Source organism: Sus scrofa, chromosome 6 (assembly GCF_000003025.6).
Source record: "Sus scrofa isolate TJ Tabasco breed Duroc chromosome 6, Sscrofa11.1, whole genome shotgun sequence".
NCBI lineage: Eukaryota > Metazoa > Chordata > Mammalia > Artiodactyla > Suidae > Sus > Sus scrofa.
The window spans coordinates 144,925,327-144,946,079 of NC_010448.4; the positions used below are offsets into that span (position 1 = coordinate 144,925,327).

Sequence of the window (20,753 nt, forward strand, 5' to 3'; positions counted from 1 at the left end):
CTTTTATAGGGACACAAACAAATTGAAAGTACAAGGATGAAAGAAAACATTTCATGCAAATGGAAATCAAAAGAATGCTGTAGTAGCAATACTCATATCAGATAGATAAAGTAGACCTTAAAATAAAGAATATTATAGGAGTTCCTGCCATGGCTCATCAGTAACAAACCCAACTAGTATCCATGAGGATCCAGGTTTGATCCCTGGCCTTGCTCAGTGGGTTAAGTGTTGCCATGAGCTGTGGTGTAGGTCACAGACTCAGCGTGGATCCCAAGTTACTGTGGACATGGGGAAAAAAATGATATTATAAGAGACAAAGAAGGACATTACATAATGATCAAAGGATTAATCCAAGAAGATATAACAATTGTAAATATATATGCACCCAACATAGGATCACCTCAATATATAAGGCAACTGCTAACAACCTTAAAAGGAGAAATTGACAATAACACAATAATAGTAGGGGACTTTAGTACCCCACTTACAGCAATGGACAGATCATCCAGACAGAAAATCAACAAGGAAACACAGGCCTTACATGATGCATTAGACCAGATGGACTCAAATACGTATTTATAGAACATTTCATCCAAAAGCAGCAGAGAACAGTCTTCTCAAGTGCACATGGATCATTCTCTAGGACAGAGCACATTCTAAGCCACAAATCAAGCCTTAGTGAATTTAAGGAAACTGAAATCATATCAAGCATCTTTTATGACCACAACATTATACAACTGGAAATCAACAAGAAATAAACTGTAAAAAGCAAACACTTGGAGACTAAAAAACATGCTACTAAACAAACAATGAAAAAATTAAAAAATACCTAGAAACAAATAACAACAAGGACACAACAATCCAAAATCTAAAGGACTCAGCAAAAGCTGTTCTAAGGGGGAATAGCAATGTAAGCCTACTTCAGGAAACAAGAAAAATCTCAAACGACCTAACTTTACACTTAAAGCAACTAAAGAGAGGACAGACAAAACCCAAAGTTAGCAGAAGGAAAGAAATCATAAAGATCAGAGCATAAATAAATGAAACAGAAACAAAGAAAACCATAGAAAAGATCAGTGAAACTAAAAGCTGGTTTTTTGAAAAGATCAACAAAATTGACCAACCTGTAGCCAGGCTTACCAAGAAAAAATGAGAGGACTCAAATTAGTAAAGTTAGAAATGAAAAAGGAGAAGTCACAATGGAGAAATACAACAGAGAAATACAAAGGATGATAAGAGATTACTGCAAGAAACTATATACCAATAAAACAGACAACCTAGAAAAAATTAACAAATTCTTAGAAAAGTATAATCCTCTAAGACTAAACCAAGACAAAATAGAAAAGATGAATGGACAATCACAAGTACTGAAATTGAAACTGTGATTAAAAAACTTCCAACATACAAAAAAAGTCCAGGACCAGACTGCTTCACAGGGGAATTTTATCAAAAAATTTAGAGAAGAGTTAATACCTATCCTTCTGAAACTATTCCAAGAAACTACAGAGAAAGGAACACTCCCAAACCCATTCTATGAGGTCACCATCACCTTAATACCAAAATCAGACAAAGATACCACAAAAAAAGAAAATTACAGGCTAACGTCACTGATGAACATAGATGCAAAAATCTTCAACCAAATACTAGCAAACCAAATCCAGCAATACATTAAAAGTACACCATGATCAAGTGGCATTTAACTCAGGGATGAAAGGATTTTTCAATATCCTCAAATCAATCAGTGTGATACACCACATTAACAAACTGAAGAATAAAAACCACATGATCCTCTCAATAGAAAAAGGCTTTTGACAAAATCCAATACCGATTTCCAATAAAAACCCTCCAGAAAGTGGGCATAGAGGGAACCTACTTCAACATAATAAAGGCCATATACGACAAACCCACAACTAACATCATTCTCAATGGTGAAAAGCTGAAAGAATTCCCACTAAGATCAGGAATAAGACAAGGGTGTCTGCTCTTACCACTACTGTTCAACATAGTTTGGAAGTCCTAGCCATGGCAATCAGAGAATAAAAAGAAATAAAAGGAATCCAAATTGGAAAGGAAAAAGCAAAATTATCAGTCTTGCAGATGCCATGATACTATACCTAGAAAACCCTAAAGACACTACCAGAAAACTGTTAGAGCTCATCAATGAATTTGGTAAAGTTACAGGATACAAAATTAATACACAGAAGTTGACTGCATTTCTATATACTAACAATGAAAGATCAGAAAGAGAAATTAGGGAAACGATCGTATTTACCATCACATCAAAAGGAATAAAATACCTAGGAATAAACCTACCTAAGAGATAAGAGACCTGTACTCTGAAAACTATAAGACACTGATGAAAGAAAGCAAGGATGACACAAGGATGAAAGAGTCAATATTGTGAAAATGACTATACTATCCAAGGCAATCTATAGATTCAATGCAATCCCTATCAAATTACCAATGGCATTCTTTCACAGAACTAGAACAAAATATTTTAAAATTTGTTTGGAAGCACAAAAGACCCAGAACAGCCAAAGCCATTCCGAGAAAGAAAAATGGAGCTGGAGGAATCAGGCCCCCTAGTTTCAGACTATACTACAAAGCTATCATCATCAAAACAGTATGGTACTGGCATAGAAACAGAAACATAGATCAGTAGAACAGGATAGAAAGCCCAGAATTAAGCCCTTGTACCTACAGTCAACTAATCTATGACAAAGGAGGCAAGAAAACACAATGGAGAAAATTCAATCTCTTCAATAAGTGGTGCTGGGAAAACCGGACAGCTACAAGTAAAAGAATGAAATTAGAATATTCCCTAACACCATATTGAAAAATAACGCAAAATGGATTAAAGACCTAAATATAAGACCAGATACTACAAAACTCTTAGATGAAAACATAGGCTGAACACTTACTGACATAAATCATAGCAATATCTTCTCAGATGCACCTTCTAGAGCAATGATGATAAAAACAAAAACAAACAACCATTTGATCCAGCAATCCCATTCCTGAGCATCTATCCAGAAAAAACCATGACTCAAAAAGATACATTTGGAGTTCCCGTCGTGGCGCAGTGGTTAACGAATCCGACTAGGAACCATGAGGTTGCGGGTTCGGTCCCTGCCCTTGCTCAGTGGGTTAACGATCCGGCGTTGCCGTGAGCTGTGGTGTAGGTTGCAGACGCGGCTCGGATCCCGCGTTGCTGTGCCTCTGGCGTAGGCCGGTGGCTACAGCTCCGATTCAACCCCTAGCCTGGGAACCTCCATATGCCGCGGGAGCGGCCCAAGAAATAGCAACAACAACAACAACAACAATAATGCTGAGGGAGCGGCCCAAGAAATAGCAACAACAACAACAACAAAAAAAAGACAAAAAAAAAAAAAAAAAAAAAAGATACATTAACCCCAGTGTTCATTGTAGCGCTATATGCAACAGCGAAGACATGGAAGCAACCTAAATGTCCATCAACAGAGGAGTGAATAAAAATGTGGTACTTATACACAATGGAATATTACTCAGCCATAAAAAGGAATGAAATAATGGCATTTGCAGCAACACAGATGGACCTAGAAATTATGATGCTAAGTGAAGTTAGACAGTGAGGCACAAACATCATATGCCATCACTCATATGTGGAACCTAAGAAAAGGATACAAATGATTTTATTTGCAGAACAGAAACTGACTCACAGACTTTGAAAAACTTAACAGTTATCAAAGGAGACAGGTTGGGGGTGTGTTGTAGAGGGATGGTCTGGGAGTTTGAGACGGATATGTTATAAAATTAAGTTGTGATGATTGCTGTACAACTATAAATATAACAAAATTCATTGAGTTTTTTTAAAAAAATAATAAACAATACTAGACTCCAGGCACTTACTATGGTTAGGTACTATTCCCAGCATTTTGCATCCATTAATTCACTTAATTCTCACAACAAACCCATGAGGTCACTACTATTATTATCTCTACTTTACACATGAGCAAAATCAAAGTTCAGAAGACCAAAAATGCATTTGATATGCTTAAAAAAAAAAAACCTGCATTTTTTCATGAGTTGTCAGTATGAAGGTAAGAGAAAAAACAGGCCTTGGAATTAGGAAATATGTTTCTGGTTGGACTGCCACTAATTTGCTGTGCAATCTTAGGATTTATATGCCTTCTGGGCCTGTTTCCAAAAAAAGAAAAAAAAAAGATCTACATTGTAAGAAGGATTTAGTCTAGGTAATTATTAACATTTCTTCTCGTTTCCAATATTACACAAATTTGGAAGAGGATAGCAATTTGCTTTTGGATATTTTGGCCACTTTTGGCCATCTTCACCCTCAGTCATTTCACATTTTTCTCCTTGAACTGAAAAGCAGGAGGAAAAGAACCAAAGTCTAGGGTATGGGGTCATAGAAGGGTATGTGGGTTTGCTGTGTATAATTATAGATATTTAAAAGATATTTAAAGAATCACTTCCTGATACTTCAGCTACTGACTCATCAGGACTGGAAAGAATTTGGAAGGAAAAATGAAGTGTAGAAAGGTATTTTGTACATAAGCAATTAATAGAATTAAGTGAGCAAAGTTCTTCAACACAGCATTAACCAGGTATCATGAGTTCATAAACACATAACTACAAAAAGAGAAAGAGCACACGGAGCATTAAATGTGAATAGCAGAGCATTTGGTTTGCAGAAGCCGGGCAAAGAGGAATTCATTCATTGGTTGAGCTTCTACTAGGACTGTAGTAGTGCCTATAAGCACTGTGCTAATATGTTCCAGGAGAAACCCAGAAAAAATTAGAATCTCCCAAAACAGGGTGGGGGTTGGAGGGGGGCAGTAGGAGGCAACACAAACAATAAATTACCATGCAATGGGGTACATGCTATTATAAGAAGTCACCGCCCTGAATGAGGAGAGGTTTCACAGGGGAAACAATATACCAGTTGGGCCTTGAGGGATGAGCAGGAGTTTGTAAGTGAAGAATAGGGAAAGGATATTCCCAGCATCAAAAACTGTGTACAAACGCTAGTTTCTAAAGAAGTCTGGGGCATTGCAGTAAGCCATTTCTGGGGTGGGAGTATGGGGAGGAAAATGTTGACGGTGCCAGGAAGTTTGAGTCCATTTATCAAAGGTTAAGTGTTCCTATTGATCATACAGGCAAGAGGAAGAAATTGGTAGAGTTGTTTAGGCAGGGTCCTGACATGATAAGCTTTGTTTTCTTTCTTTTTTCTTTTTTGGCCACCCCTTGGGGCCAGGGACCAGAGCCACCTGCAGTTTCGATCTAACCCACAGATGGGGGTGGTGGTCAGAGGAGGAATTGAACCTGCATCCCTGTGCTCCAAGGATGCTGCTGATCCCATTGCACCACAGCAGGAACTCCGATAAGCCTTGTTTTCCTAAAGATCCTTAGAATGAACAAGGAGAATAAACTAGTGGAGAGGAACTGGCAGCAGCATTTCACAATTATTAGTACTTGTTTTTTGTTTTGTTTTGTTTTGTCTTTTTGCATTTTCTAGGGCCTCACCCACGGCATATGGAGATTCCCAGGCCAGGGGTCTAATTGGAGCTGGAGCCACTGGCCTACACCAGAGACACACACAGCAACTCGGGATCCAAGCCGCGTCAGCAACCTACACCACAGGTCACAGCAACGCCGGATCCTTAACCCACTGAGCAAGGCCAGGGATCGAACCCACAACCTCATGATTCCTAGTCGGATTTGTTAACCACTGAGCCAATACGGGAACTCCTGTAAGTCCTTGTTAAACTTCTCCATTCCAAACCTTTCTCACCCTACTCGGTTCCCCTATTTATCTCCTTCCCATCAAGCAAATAATCCTGCTTTCCCCAGCAAAAACACGCTGGGGCCATTCAGCCTACCTTCCCCCACCTCAGTGTCTCCATCACACCCCAACAAACAACTTCCATCAGACTCAGAGGTGAGAGGCAACCTCGGGTTTAAGGCCAAGTCCTCCAGCTATTCCCAAGGCCTCTTATCCCTTTCTCTCCTTTATCAAGATTTCCCCATAGAGGAGTTCTCCCGTGGCACAGCGGGTTAAGGATCTGCCATTGTCAGTGCAGTGGCTTGGGTCACTGCTGTGGTGCAGGATCAATCCCTGGCCCGGAAGCTTCCATATGCCTTGGATGTGGCCACAAAAGAAAAAAAAAGAAAGATTTCCCCAGACCCCAGAGAGTGGTCCACAATCCCCGTCCTCTCTTCCCCACTTATCATCTTCTTGACCAACTGCAACCAATTCCCACTAACACAGCAAAACTGATTTCACCCAATAAAATGGCCAGCACACTCTTAATTTCAAAATTCAATGGAATCATTTAGTCTCTGCTTTGGGATGCCTCTAACAGTGGGAATTATTCTCTTCTGTACACTCATCATGCTGCCCCAGCAGCCAGCTTCCGTGACCTTTTTTTTTTTTTTTTTTTTGCCTTTTCTAGGGCCACACCTGCGGCATATGGAGGTCCCCAGGCTAGGGGTCTAATCGGAGCTGTAGCCACTGGCCTACAGCAACTCAGGATCCAAGCCGCATCTGCGACCTACACCACAGCTCACAGCAATGCTGGATCCTTAACCCACTGATCGAGGCCACGGATCAAACCCACAACCTCATGATTCCTAGTTGGATTCATTAATCACTGAGCCACGATGGGAACTCCTGTGACTTTAGATTCTCCTTTTTCCCATCTGACCCCTCTTCTAAAATCCCACCCTCAGTCCCAAATTTCTATCCCTGGCCCACTGCTACTCAATCTATTTGGAAATCTCCCACGGTTATATGGTGAGGATTCCAAAATCTAAACATGTTCAGCCCGGAGTTCCCTCGTGGCTCAGCAGTGTAAGCATGGGGCATTGTCACTGCTGTGGCTCTGGTTACAGCTGTGGCGAGGGTTCCACCTCTGACCTGGGACCTTCTACATGCCAAGGGTGCGGCCAAAAAAAAAAAAAAAACAACATCCAGCCCATTTTTGTTCAAGCATCCAGATTGCCTATTCTACTGGACATTTTTAATAGATAGTCACACAAAGACTTGAAACATAATGTGTCCAGGATTAAACCCACCTTCCCTCCCAAAACTTTAATTGATAGCAGTATTGTGTCTAAATTGCCCCAGCCAGAAACTTGAGCAGCATTTAAGAATTTCCCCCTCATTCCTTACATCTGATCACACAGCCTGGCCCACTTCATGTCCCAAATACGTCTAAAATCCAACCTTGATTTTCCTCATCAATGGCAAGTTCAGGCCCATCTGATTCCCGTTGACTGAACAATTGCAAAAGCCTCCCCTCGAGACTCCAGCCTCCGTGCCTGCCCTGGTAGTAGGATAACCAACAGCTTCTGTTTACGTGGGACAGTCTTCGTTTTAGCCCTGAAATCTCCAACCCAGGAAATCCCTCAGTCCCTAATTTTAGTTGCAAATAAAACAATACCCTATTTTTAATTGAAAAAGAAATTAGTTTACGCATATTACTAGAAGTCCATGGGCCTCACTTCAGGTCTAGCTGGCTTCAGGGGTTCTGCTTTCAAGTTTCACCTCTGCCCTTTGCTCTTCTTTATTTTTTGTCTTTTTAGGGCTGCACTCTCAGGCATGTTCCCAGGCTAGGAGTCGAACTGGAGCTGTAGCTGTCAGCCTACACCACACCACAGCAACACGGGATCTGAGCCCCGTCTGCGACCTGCACCACAGCTCATGGCAACACCGGATCCTTAACCCACTGAGCAAGGCCAGGGATCAAACCCACATCCTCATGGATCCTAGTTGGGTTCGTCAACCACTGAGTCACGAAGGGAACTCCAGGCCTATGTTCTTTTTTTTTTTTTTTTTTTTTTTTTTTTTTTTTTTTGCCTTTTTGCCATTTTTAGGGCCACTCCCGTGGCATATGGAGGTTCCCAGGCTAGGGGTCGAATCGGAGCTATAGCCTCCAGCCTACACCGGAGCCACAGCAACTCGGGATCCGAGCCGCATCTGCAGCCTACACCACAGCTCACGGCAACACTGAATCCTTAACCCACTGAGCAAGGCCAGGGATCGAACCCGCAACCTCATGGTTCTTAGTCGGATTCGTTAACCACTGTGCCAGGGCGGGTACTCCGAGGCCTATATCCTAAAATTTACTTTTGAGGCTGGGGTGAGGGGTGCCAACAAGGAAGGTTCATGGAAGGAAAGACAGGGAAGCAGGACACCCAAGAACAGTGAGCAGCCATCAGCTGTTCCTTTACATTATAATCCCCTCAAACCCCACCCCACTGATCTGGGCGATTGAATGCATCTGAGCAGAGTGAGCCATAGATCACTCTTAGCCCACCTTACTTTTCTCTATAAAATTCTTGGAGCCTCCTCTTTGCAGCGCAAAGCCATGCTCCTCAAAAGGACATACAAGACGCCCCCAGGATCTGATCTCCGACTGCTTTTTCAGCCTACCTTTCCCAACTCCCTTCCTTAAGGCTTAATCCTCTAGCAAACACCACAGACTAAAAGAGTCCCTCCTGCACCACATTTTTCTCCCCTGACTCACTTCTAACTGTGCTTCAAGACTCAGGTCAAGCATCACCCTTTCCTGGAAGGCTTCCTCACCACTGCCACCGCCCTAAGCATACACACACACACACACACACACACACACACACACACACACACACACACACACACAGCGCATGCCCACACTTGCCATGCTGCCACACTACCTTGAAAATTCTCTGCATCTGTCAGCTTCCTGCACTAGACTTCAGGTAGAAACTGCCCCATAATCATCTTTCTACAGCAAGTTCCAGCACAGTACTTGGCACACAAGTATGCGCTCAACCTTTGATTTTAAACAGAAACTGTTCTGATGATGCAAATGAGTGATAAAGAACCAAATTAAGTTAATGGAAATGGAGAGGTGAAACTAGATTAACAGAAATTAACGTAATTTAATTGGATGGTGTCTTTCCATATTCAGTTCTGTGGGGCTAGGTAGCTTACTGGGGGAGAGGTCTTTTTCATTTAAATCACCCTCTAATTTGCAAACATAGACTAAAGACATAGACTACACAGGTAACACACATGCATAGAAAGTTACTGCTTTGTGGGAGATGTAATTATCATTAGTTACATATATCCACTACTTCCAGGAACGGAGCCAAGTGTTTTCTATGCACTGTTTCCTTTGATCCCCAGAAAAAGCTAATAATGTAAGTAAGCCTTGTGTCGTTTCTCATTTTCTAGGAGAAATAACTAGACCGAGAGAAGTTACGTTACCTTTCCCAAGTCCTAGCTGGGATCCAGGACCCAAGCCCACATCTTTCTGGCTATAAAACCTATTGTCTTAACTGCTCTACTCTTATTCTTGACCTTTTGCCAGCTCCCTCCTTAACAGTTACACAAAGAAGCAAAATGAAATCAGATGTGCTGTTTCTTGCAGAATGAATGTTTCCATGATTGTAATGTGATTACAATGTGGTGACGTAATCAGGTGTTAAGCAGGGATACCAAGGACATTTGCCGCTTTTCTGCATAAGGTCTCAGACACTTAATTGTAGAAAAGACGTGCGCATGAAGCACCCCGGGACACAAAAATCACTTTACCTGTGATGAGGTTCTAAAATGAAAGAGAACAATTCTTCGAACTCTCTCCTCCTGTTTCTTGTCTCTTTTAGTTTTCCTGAGGCTCTGTCCCACTTACTGGGTAAGTAAAAGATTAGATCCAATTAGTTTCAGTCTCCCCCAGGCTAACCTCTGCCATCTGACTGGACTCTTTGAGACAGGAGTTCACTGCAGAATTCTGACTCTCCCCTTCCTTGCCATGTGGCTTTGCAAGGGTCTCCCGACCTCTCGGAGCCTCGGGTGCTCCGGCTTGCAATCAAATGGTTTAATAAATATGAACGCACGTTAAAAGTCAGAAAGTACGAATGGACATAAGAAAATTAGGAATTCTACACACTTCCCAAGCACCTACCGTGTGTTTGACATTGAGCAGTACTCTGGACGACAGGTTGTTTATATCATGCTGTCAGCTTCTTCCTTGTCTTATCCAAGTGCCCAGCGCTGTGCCTGGCACATACCAGGTCAGTTGATCAGTCAGTTCAAGGCACTGCTAAGAGCCATCTTGTCTGTGGGCCCTCCCACCTTTTGTGGTCCTTGTAACTTATACAGTAATCACCTTCGTAAATTCTAACTCTATCCACAAGTAGCAAATTGTTCTGGTTATACCTCTTCCCTGGGAATCTCTTCGACCTTTGCAGGGAAGTTGTATTCCTCAGCTCCTGGAGGGCTGACAGCAGGGAGACAGGAAACTGATCATGTGAACGCCGCCCCCTTCCCCTCCCCTGAGATTTGCAAACCCTGATTCTGCTGAATTTCAGGTGGGAGAACGCCAAGCAAACAGGCAGTGTTTCTCAAACTCCCTGGATAATAAGAATTACCTGAAGTACTTGTTTAAAAAAATAAATTCTGAGCCTTTCCCTAGCCCCCCTTAATCTGCAGCTCTTGCAAAGCGGTCTTACAGGTGTATTTTTAACACAACGCCCATCAGTCTTCATTATCATCGGAACAATGTGAGAAATTCTGATGGTATAAATAACCTCATTTTGCACAGGAAGAATCTGAGCCCCAGACTGACAGCTGTTTATTGGGGGGCTGGGGAGAGTGGACCCCACGTGCCTAAGAAGATTAGGAAGGGAAGCCTGAGACCAGCAGAGTTGGATCCATAATAGGGAGGGGTGAGGTCTGTGGCAAACTGGAAATTCTTGTCTTACTGAAAGGGAGGGGCCTCCCCTCAGCTGCAGCCAGTTGCCTCAGTGCAGAATGTGCTGTTGCCACTTATAACGGATTTCCAAGTGAACCAAAAATCAAGGACATTTCTAAGATGTTTCTGCTTGGTCAATGTTGATTCCAAAAACACTTTTTGAAAATATCGTGTGAGTCACATTTCTCTTGCTCCCAGTTTCCAACCTTGCGTTAGCACTTCGTGAGCCAGGATTTCATCTTTTCCCTGCCTCTGTCGTGGTCTCTTTTCTCCGTTTGAACAGTTCTTTTTAAATGGCTTTTAAGCACCTAATAAAAAAAGGCTGGCCTGCAGGGCCCTTCATGGTCTGCTATCTATCACCTTTCCCCAGGTCACCACCTGTCGCTGGAGAATATGGGTTCCAGGGCCAGACTGCCTCGGTGTGCATCCCGGATTTGCCACTTTCTAGCCACTTTCTAACAGACTCTGGGCAAGTTTCTCTGTGTATCGGTCTCCCCGCTTTCAAAATAGAGCAATAATAGTACTTACTTCCACAGGGTTGTTAGTGCAACTGAGTTATTCTGAATTGCTTAGCCTTGCTCAGCTTGGAGCAAGCCCTGTGTTAAGTATTGTGGGTACCCCAGAAGCTTGCCTCAAGTGTGCCTCAAATGTGTACCCTCCAGAGCTGCCTTTCCCCTCCTGGAACAAAGGCCCTTCACCCACTGGGTCTCACTGGATCTGGCAAACCTTCCCGGCTCCCACGCACGCTCAGGCCTTGAACATAACACTGCAGCACCTGCATTGCAGGTGTCAGTCTTCCGCACTAAATTGTGCACATCCTTGAAAGCAGAGACTTTTTCACTTTTGTAGCCCAGGGACCTAGCACAGTGCCAGGTACCTGATGGGCTTTCAATAAACAGTGTTAAAGAAGTGAATACGCTGATCCCAACTTCCTTACATGATGATAAACTTTCTTTTTTTTTTATTTTTTTTTTATTTTGTCTTTTTAGGGCTGCACCTGTGGCATGTGGAAGTTCCCAAACTATGAGCAGAATCGGAGCTACAGCTGCCAGCCCATACTACAGCCAGAGCAACGCGGGATCCCAGCCACGTCTGCAACCTACACCAGAGCTCACAGCAAGGCCAGATCCTTAACCCACTGAGCGAGGTGAGGGATCGAACCTGTGTCCTCATGGATACCAGTCGGGTTCGTTCCCACTGAGCCACAACAGGAACTCAGATGGTAAACTTCTTAAGGACGGGGGCTCCTACAGGCTACATCTAAGTATGCACCGTAGCACCCAGCAGAATTACATTCACTGTTCAGTCAATTAGGTCATTTGCGAGGTTTGCTAGTTTCAAGGCTAGCTTCTGACCAAAGCACTTCCTACTTTTATCTACATGTCATCCCCATGACATCCCTCCAGAAATTTTTACCCTTAGGATTCCCACTGCAGTTTTCTCGGCCTCTCTCATGTTACTGGACCCTTTTGCTGTGGATTTTATCTATTGCTGTCCATCTCATTGCTTTGCTAGGCTGGGAACTCCTTGAGGTCAGAGAGAATATCTGATTTTTTTTGTAAACTTCTATATAACCAGCCTAGCTCCTTGCCCATAATAAGCACTCACTATTTCTTGGTGGTCTTCATGAATCGAACCTTTTTTTTCCCCCCCACAGAGATTCTTATCTAAGGATCATTAAAAAGAAAAAAAGATTCAACTCCATTTGAGGGATGCTATTGAGGGTTTTGTTAATTGGAGGGAAAGATACCTCACTGTTTGCAGCCTTCTACCACATATCAAAGAATAAAATTTAACTCACAGAGACGAAAATTGAAGCAAGGATTTTATAAGGGTTACAATAAGGCATTTCAAAACATGCTTTGGAAATACTTCCAATTACCAATCCACAAACAGCTGTTTCCTAATAATGACCCTTTTTTCTTTATTTGGGAAATAAAACCTGTGTCATAGGAGATCAGTCCTCTCATTATACAAGTTGAACTTTCTGAGTGCCTTGGTGAGCTGAAGAAGGGAGGGGGCAATACTATTTTTGGCACTGAGGTGAAGCTGCCAGTGGAAAAAAATAGATATTTTCCACCAACAATGCACCTTAGATAGATAAGGGGATTTTTGTCCCTGTTGTAACATTTCCACCTACTTGCAATAAATTGGTTTAATGGTGTTTAAAGCAACAATTGAAAAACGTTAGCATCATTTAGAAGTTGAATCTGTCCTGGTCAGGTCATTGTGCACTTGTTTACAATTAACTGTTTCAGGATTGGAGCTTTCAGTGCCATGCTATTTTTGTGTTCTGTTCAATCAGGAGGAAAGAACAAGAGTTAAAACTTAAAAATCGAAATGGCACCATTGCATGAATTGCTGAGATTTTCCTGAAACAAAACAATCTGAAGAATGCATATTGCCGCTTCATACCTCTAAGCACTAAGAATCGAGAATACAGATTCAAAACACTTTTCCAAGTATATATACCATAGTATAAGCCCCAGATTTCTCTGACACCTTAAAAGCTTTTCTATTGCTTTCACCTGTTTTAATGAGACACACTGTATTGAGCGCCCGTCCTATGCCAGGTAATTTGCATGCATTATTTCTAAATCATTTGGTCAACAAATGTTCATTCAACACCTACTGTCTGCTGAGAAGTGAGCTAAGTACTGGGCTAGCAATTACAAACCAGACATTGATTGGTTCTTACCTTCAGGGAAGTTACAGTTTTATAGGAGAGGAACAACTCTGCAAGTTGGTTAATTTTATCTCCATTTTGCAGACGAGCAAAACAGGATGCAAAGGGACTAATCCTGGCTGTTCCTAGAGCTCCTTTTACCAAGCAAGGCTTCTTCTCCCCACTCTGCCTTCCCAGTTTAATTATCTTTGCAGAAGGGTTTTTAACCAAGTAACTGGGCAAAAGAATTGAAATTTTTTTTTTGTCTTTTGTCAAGGCATATGGAGGTTCCCAGGCTAGGGGTCGAATCAGAGCTGTAGCCGCCAGCCTATGCCACAGCCACAGCAAGGCAGGATCCGAGCTGCATCTGCAGCCTACACACCACAGCTCACGGCAACACCGGATCCTTAACCCACTGAGCGAGGCTAGGAGTCGAACCCGCAACCTCATGGTTCCTAGTCGGATTCGTGTCCGCTGCACCATGACGGGAACGCCCCAAAATACTTTTACTTTAGTGGGAACGAGGAAAAAAATTCTGTTTAAAACTCACTGCTCTCAATCTTTGGATAAGGTAAGAAACAAATATTAACTACCAGTTATGTTTTGGATTGAGCACTGGCTTAAATAAGACACAAGTCTAAACAAGGCCTAAAGCCCCACATTTCTAGTAGATGTGGAAAAACAGAAACTTAATTGCAAGGTGAAGGGCTCATGAGGCTGTTATTCCTAAGATATGCAGAAACTTCGCGCTTTTTGTTACTGTTAGCTGTTTTTTTGTTGTTGTTGTTTGCTCTGCTCTGATTTCTACTTTTTCCTGATTGTATGTAGTCAGGACAAGGATGAGAGACAGATGGCAGGGGAGCCATGGGGGGTTTGAGACGTAGGCAAAAAAAAAAAAAAATCCTGTGGACTAAAGCTATATTTGGCCTCGCCTCAGTGGGCATTTTTGCTTTCTTTGGCTGTATCTACAAGAGGTTGTTGCATTTAATTATCTAGTGACCAGTTCCAAGTAAAAGATGACAGTTCTGCTGAAGCCTTTCATTTTTTTTTGCTCTCTTCCTCCACCTCACCCATCTGCTGTCATTTAACCAAACCCCAGAGAACCGAAGCAGAAACGTTCTGCTGGAAGGCACACAGCTCTAGAAAGAGAATAAGAGCACCAGACTCGGGCCACTTCCCTGTTCCCTGCTTCTGCTTCTGCAAAATGCACAGCCTTGGACTGTTACGGTCACTTTCTAATTGGCCTTCTTACCTACAGCTGCTTATCCCAGTAACCCGTCTTTCAGGCCCCAGCGTTATCTTCCTAGAACACTGATCACGTCACTCCCTGCGTGAAGGCCTCTGCAGTCTGGCCAAAGTTTACAGAAGGAAGCCCAAATGCTAAGGGTGACACAGAATGCCCTTCAGTCTGGGCCTGATTCCCACCTACCTTTTCAGCCTTATCTTTCCCTTATCTCTTTACACCAGAGGCACACACAGAATCGCTCTTTGTTCCCTGAACAGGTTTTGGTCTAAGCCTCCACACCTTTGCAGAAACTGGTGCCACTGCTAGTGATATCCTTTTCCTGTTTTAAGATCCATATAAAATGATCACTCCCCAGGAAAAACTCCACTTGTCTAGCAGGTAGCTTTGATCACTCTCTCTCCCTTCTTTTTACCCAACATGTTGCACATAATCTTATTATAGCACTAGTGTCATCAAACTGTAAGTATTTACTCAGGTTTTGCAGGTGCAATGTCTAACACTTCTTTTCCTTAAGTCCAACCCCAACTCCTCTTAAATCACCTTTGTTTTTCTCACTTTGGATATAGTGTAGAGCAGGCCATCGGTAATGTTTGCTCAAGAATAAATAAAAAGCAAAATTATGCCCCCGTCTGGCCCCCAAATGTTTAAAAAGTGGAAAAAAATTATGTATACATGTACAAACACACACAGCTATATACAGAAATGCACATACACCACATGCATATGAATTCAGAAGGGTTTTAATTTTTTCATATTAAAACAACTTCTTTAAAAGAAAGTCCAAGTTAAAAGAAACAAGTGTACACATTAAGAAATGATGCAATTATTCCATACCAGTTTATTGTAGGTATTGTGTTTCAAAAAAATTTATAGCATAAATAACCTTTCATGTCATAAAATAACTTAGTACAATTTATAATAAAACTTTGAGAATTTAACATCTCATCAAAATACAATAAAATATGGTTTTAAAATATGATTAACCCTTTCTGCTTTTTTTACTTGAGGGCATATAAACCCAAAATACCCAAACTACTGCTGAACATTTAAACTTTAACAAAACATATTTGGTTTATTTAAATGTAACTCCAACCATCCTAAATTAATACATAGTTTTGTTTTCCATCCTGCGTGGTTCTTTGTAATTTTTGTTCCTTTTGACTTGCATTTCTGTTTCCACACAGCTTCCTTCTTCATTTTTACCTCTTTCCATCTGCAAAGTCATCTATCTTCGGGCTCCTGGATCATGTAGTTGAACTCACTCAGCCCCTTGACATCAGTTTCTGTAATCCTTGCATCAGTGTAGGGAGTAACTGCTTGAGTAACTACAAAGGTATTTCAAAACTTCAGTGCAATTTGGTTCAGTTATTTTCATTCAGATGCCATCACCGTTCAGGAAGATTAATCACTGGAACCCACTGATCCATGTAGCGACTTTCCCGGCAAAAACAAATAAGTTGACTTAAGGCAGGATCCTTCCACTGCGATGAATGTGGATTCTGGGAACAAATTTAGAAAAATAAATTTACTATTAAAAAAAAATCAGCATTTGCTGCTAATTACACCACTTTTGAGAGGAAAATGCCTGAACATTCAATACTTTGGCTGTATGACTTGGAGACCAGTTCCAAGCATAAAAAGTAAAATTTCTAAGTGGTCGAGGTTTCTTGCAAAATCGTTAAGGATAATTCTTTACTAAGCTGTATTCTGCAAAGACTGAACACATGCAAAACCCACTGAGCCATATATATATATATATATATGTATATGTATATATATACACATACACACATATATATGTGTGTATGTGTGTATATATGTTTGCATGATAATATTTATTCATTTTTGCATGTGAGTTATTATTCACAGGCTTGTCCTACCAAACTTGTACCTTGGCAGAGACCTCAGTGAAACAACTGTGAGAAATATTTCCATGCTGTGCTACTACAAGGTGAGAGCTGCATAGCAGTTAACTAGGATTGCCACCTGTTATCCTCCCAAAAGAGAGTAGTATTTTTCAGGAGTAGCAAAATAATTAGGCTGCCACTTAAGCAGATCAGCCAAAATGCAATAAAAGGTACAAAACAAAACTATCACATTGACTTCTGTAAACACAAGTTCTCTACCTACCAAGGTTTTGGTTGGTTTATTTGGTTTGGTAGATAGAGGAGGCGCCATTTAAAAAAAAATGCAAAATTGCACACACAAAAAAATTCCACTCTATTCTTTAAGGTATTTCTAGGGAATTAATAAGGTATGTCTCCTACACCATTTCTATTTTTAGCTCGGACTGGCAGAGAATGAGGCTGACTCCTTAATGAGGGTGAGCCAGGAATTTATTTGGCTTTATCTAATCTGCCCTGCTAAAGGAATTAGTCACGGGAGGTAGTGCAGATGTAGGTAGGGAGTAGCTGGGCTGACAATGCTGACTCACAAGGATCCCTTCCGCTTCTGGCAGCTTCCAACGTGCTTAGACATGTTCTGTACCAGAGAAAATCCCGATGATGAAACTAGCACATCTCGGCTGAAAGTCCAGCCACACTCTATAACAGGGCAAAGGCGCCTCGTTCTTGACCGCCACCCATTCCAGATCTGCAATCAGGCGACTCTTAGCCCATCTGGACTTCCTGCCAGGACTCTAACCCCGACCTGGCTGCAGTCCCCTTCTCCCTTACCGTCACCAGCACGCAGTGCAGGTCCGGGGGCTGCTCTGCGCCCTCGCTCGCGGTGGGGCCCGCGTCCGTCTCCAGGAGCAGGAGCTCGGCCAGCCGGCCGGGGTTGCTGACTCGTAGGATGTCGATGTCGTTCTCACAGCAAAACGCTTGGATCAGGGTGAAGTGGATCTGCAGAGCCACGTCCCTGTCGTCGTCCTCGTCCGCCGCCAGCAGGCACAGCACCACGTTATCCGGGTCGCTGCGAGCAGGGACCCGGCCGGTGAGCCCAAAGGCACGACCCGCTGCGTGGGAGCCCGCACCCCCCGCCCGGGTCGAGGGGGATCGCGCCCTGGCCCGCTCGCTGCCCCTCGGACAGACACGGGGCAGGTGGAAAGTGGCAGGAAGGAGCGCTGCAGGGTGAGGGGCGCCCCGCGAAGGCGACCTCCCGGGGCTGAGGCGGGAAGGAGTACCACGAGAGACACCCCAGGGCCACACTTACACGTTAAGCAGCTTGGCCGCCTCGTACACCCCGACGGTGATTGTGCGCTGACTCAGGGCTTTGCTGAGCACTTCTTCGAGGGCATCCCCCACCTTATCCATCCTACGAGCAGGCAGAGCGAAGAGGGTCCTGTCAGCCCGGGGCCACGCCTGGCCGTTACCGCCCCCTCGCCCTGCACCCTCCCTCCCGAGTGCAAGGGCCATCGCGCACTCGGCCTTGTGCAAAACCCGGCGCTCTCCCGGCTGTCATCCTCCCATGACCCCTCCTACGTCCAGAGTCCTGTGAGAAACCCCGTGAGTGGCACCCGCCACCCTCTCCTGAGGGCAGTGCCAGTCGTTGGCGCTGGGCTCAGCCACAGGCTGCCGGCCTCAGGAGCCACAAGGGCAGGGATGGTCACTTCTGCCCTTTGCAAAAGCTTAAAGGGGTTCGACCGGCGTGGAAGGGGGGGCACGCTCTTTACGTCCACGCGCGCCTCTGGAGTGTTCCCAGGGAAGAAAGGCGGGAGAGAAGGTGCCCTCGGCAAACTTTTAACCTCTGGCCCCCCGAAAACCGTGCACAGCCCAGCAGCGCTAAGGTGCATGCAGTGGACGACGAGCAGAGCTCAGGCAGAGGCGCCGGCCCACTTACCTTTCAGTCTTCTGCTCTCCAGCCGAGAATTCCTCCAAAGTCATATTGCAACTGCAAGTCCCCTACTGAGAGAGAGCGGCGTGCGGGTTGCTCCTGCCACCGCGAGCGCGCGGGCGCCTGTTCTCTGCGCTCCCTCGTAGGCTACTCCAGCGCCCGCTGCCGCCGCGCCGTCCGCCCCTCCCGCCCCACTCGATCGCTCGCTGGCCTCCTTAGGGCTCGCGGGCCCCCGCCTCGCCTCGGGCCACGACACCGACACGGCAGCTGCCTCACAGCCACTGAAGGACAAAGGCCCCGCTCGCCAGAGTTATCCTGCCAACTCCCAGCCAACCAGCACCCGCTTTATTTGCATACGCGCAGCTATTGGGCTATGCAAATCAGCCTGTTCCAACAATTTGACCCCAGCTGCTGAAACAAGGCTGTGAGGAGCGGAAGGGGGAGGAGCCACGTGAAAGGCGAGCCTAAGGGGCGGGGCTGGGCCGGGGCAGGGAAGGGGGGGCGGGGTCCCGAGCGGACTGTCTTAGCCTGAAGGCGGGGCGGATGGGAGAGGCGGTGTTTGCGGTGGTTGCGGGGGTGGGGGGGGTGTCTTCAGCTTGGGCTGGAGTAAGCTGCCAAATGTTTTTCTAGTTGGTGCACATTTTTTTTCTTTATTGTCGTTTCATGTCTTTTGTGTTTGGGGGCTGCTATTAAGATCTATTTTCAGGGTTAATGCGTCCAGGTCTAGTAATTCTTAATAAGCAGGTTACATAAAAAGTGTCCAGACCTCTGGGGCAAAGTTTACCTCAGAAGTGTTGTTTATTTAAGTTTCGGCAAAGCTGCTTATTAGTAGTAGTATTATTTCGGTGCCCTGATGGCTGGTTTGATTTATTTTTGGAAGGTTGCAAGGGTTGGAAGCTCAAAAAAGAAAAATCAACACATTTGTGTCTGGTGGTGGCAGGGAACCAAGCTGGAATCCTTTCCACACAAAGCGGAACGGCGTCCCACCTGCCCGGGGTAACTCTGGAAAACCATGTTGAGGAGGAGCTGGTTACCACATGTGTGTATCCTAGCCTTACAGCCCCAGTTCACCTTTCTCAGACAGCCTTTCCCAAAGGAGGATCCTTCTGCAGGACACCAGTTAAGACACAAATGTCTGACACCCACACAAGCAGTGTGTCTAAATTCAAGATGCTTTCAATATGCCCTCAGCTTCCTTGCATAAAGCAAGTATGTCACTACCTTCCACAGGGAGCCTATGATCTCACTGTGAATTGTTGATGTTAGAGACTGAATCATGAAGCTGCAGTTATAGGACTTTTCAGTCATATGCTAAAATTTCACCTTTGAGGTAATGGCAACTTGTGGGTGGAAAGAAAGCAGTAGTTATACATTTTTTAAAAGCCAGCTCGAATGTATAGATTTTCACTGAATAGGTTGAAAGTTCTGTCCTTTGTTTTACGAGTTTATGCAATAAATTCAAAAATAAGTGTTAAACCTACTGAAGTCACCAAAAGTGGTAAAAATGCTCACTTGCATTCAAAACGATGCTTGCATCCGACAAAGATCACAGAAGTAATTTTTTGCTAAGCTACATGAGTTTTTGCACCCGTATGTTTGCATCATTCTAGACAAAATATTCTCCAGCTCTCTTGATCTTAATTTAGTGGAAAAGAAAAGTGATCGGTCAGTTTTCTGGCTCATTTATTTGAGCTGCCATTTTGCACTTAATCCCTAACTGCGTTGTCAGCAAGGGACAATGTTTGAGTAAAGGAATGGTGCCGGCCAATGCATAATTTACCCAGGAGTGTAAGGTATGTTTCATATCTATATCTTAGATTCTAATATACAGTATCTTTGTTAAAGAATTCCTTTAAGCTGATGTGTATGTAGGTGCTGAAGTACATTCAGTTTTGCAAACAAACCTGAATTATGCAACCTGGCCTGAGTCGTCATTCGGAGATTGTTGAACTGTGTTCTGTGGAACTCCCAAGTTTCTATCCACCAGGCCTTTCTTAGAGGCTTTTGGAAGAAAGTGTGATCACAGCAAGCTGACCAAGAATTAGGGAATGGAGAGAGTTTCTTGACAGCAGGGACTCTGACTTCATCACCTTGGTGTTCTTGGCACTTAGCACAATCTCTGCATTTAGTAGAAGCACCGCCAGTGTTCCCTGAGTTAAACAGAATCTGAGAGTTGAACACCAAGATCTCAGATTCCTGCAGTCCTGTGCAATGCATGAATTTTAATTCACATTTAACTTTAGTTCACAAACACTTTTGTGATGTCTTATAATATACCAAGAACTGCACCATTTCTGATCTTTTGCCTTTAAAGTGCTTACCATCTAAC

The 20,753-nt window shown here is 43.7% G+C and overlaps 1 protein-coding gene across 1 annotated transcript; it reads right to left on the reverse strand.

Annotated features, from left to right (window-relative positions):
- On the reverse strand, window positions 15,376–18,763 carry GADD45A (growth arrest and DNA-damage-inducible, alpha). Its single transcript, NM_001044599.1, is given in 4 exon segments — window positions 15,376–16,149; window positions 17,326–17,563; window positions 17,804–17,905; window positions 18,431–18,763. Coding segments are annotated over 4 exon segments (498 nt in total). The 5' UTR covers window positions 18,475–18,763; the 3' UTR covers window positions 15,376–16,035.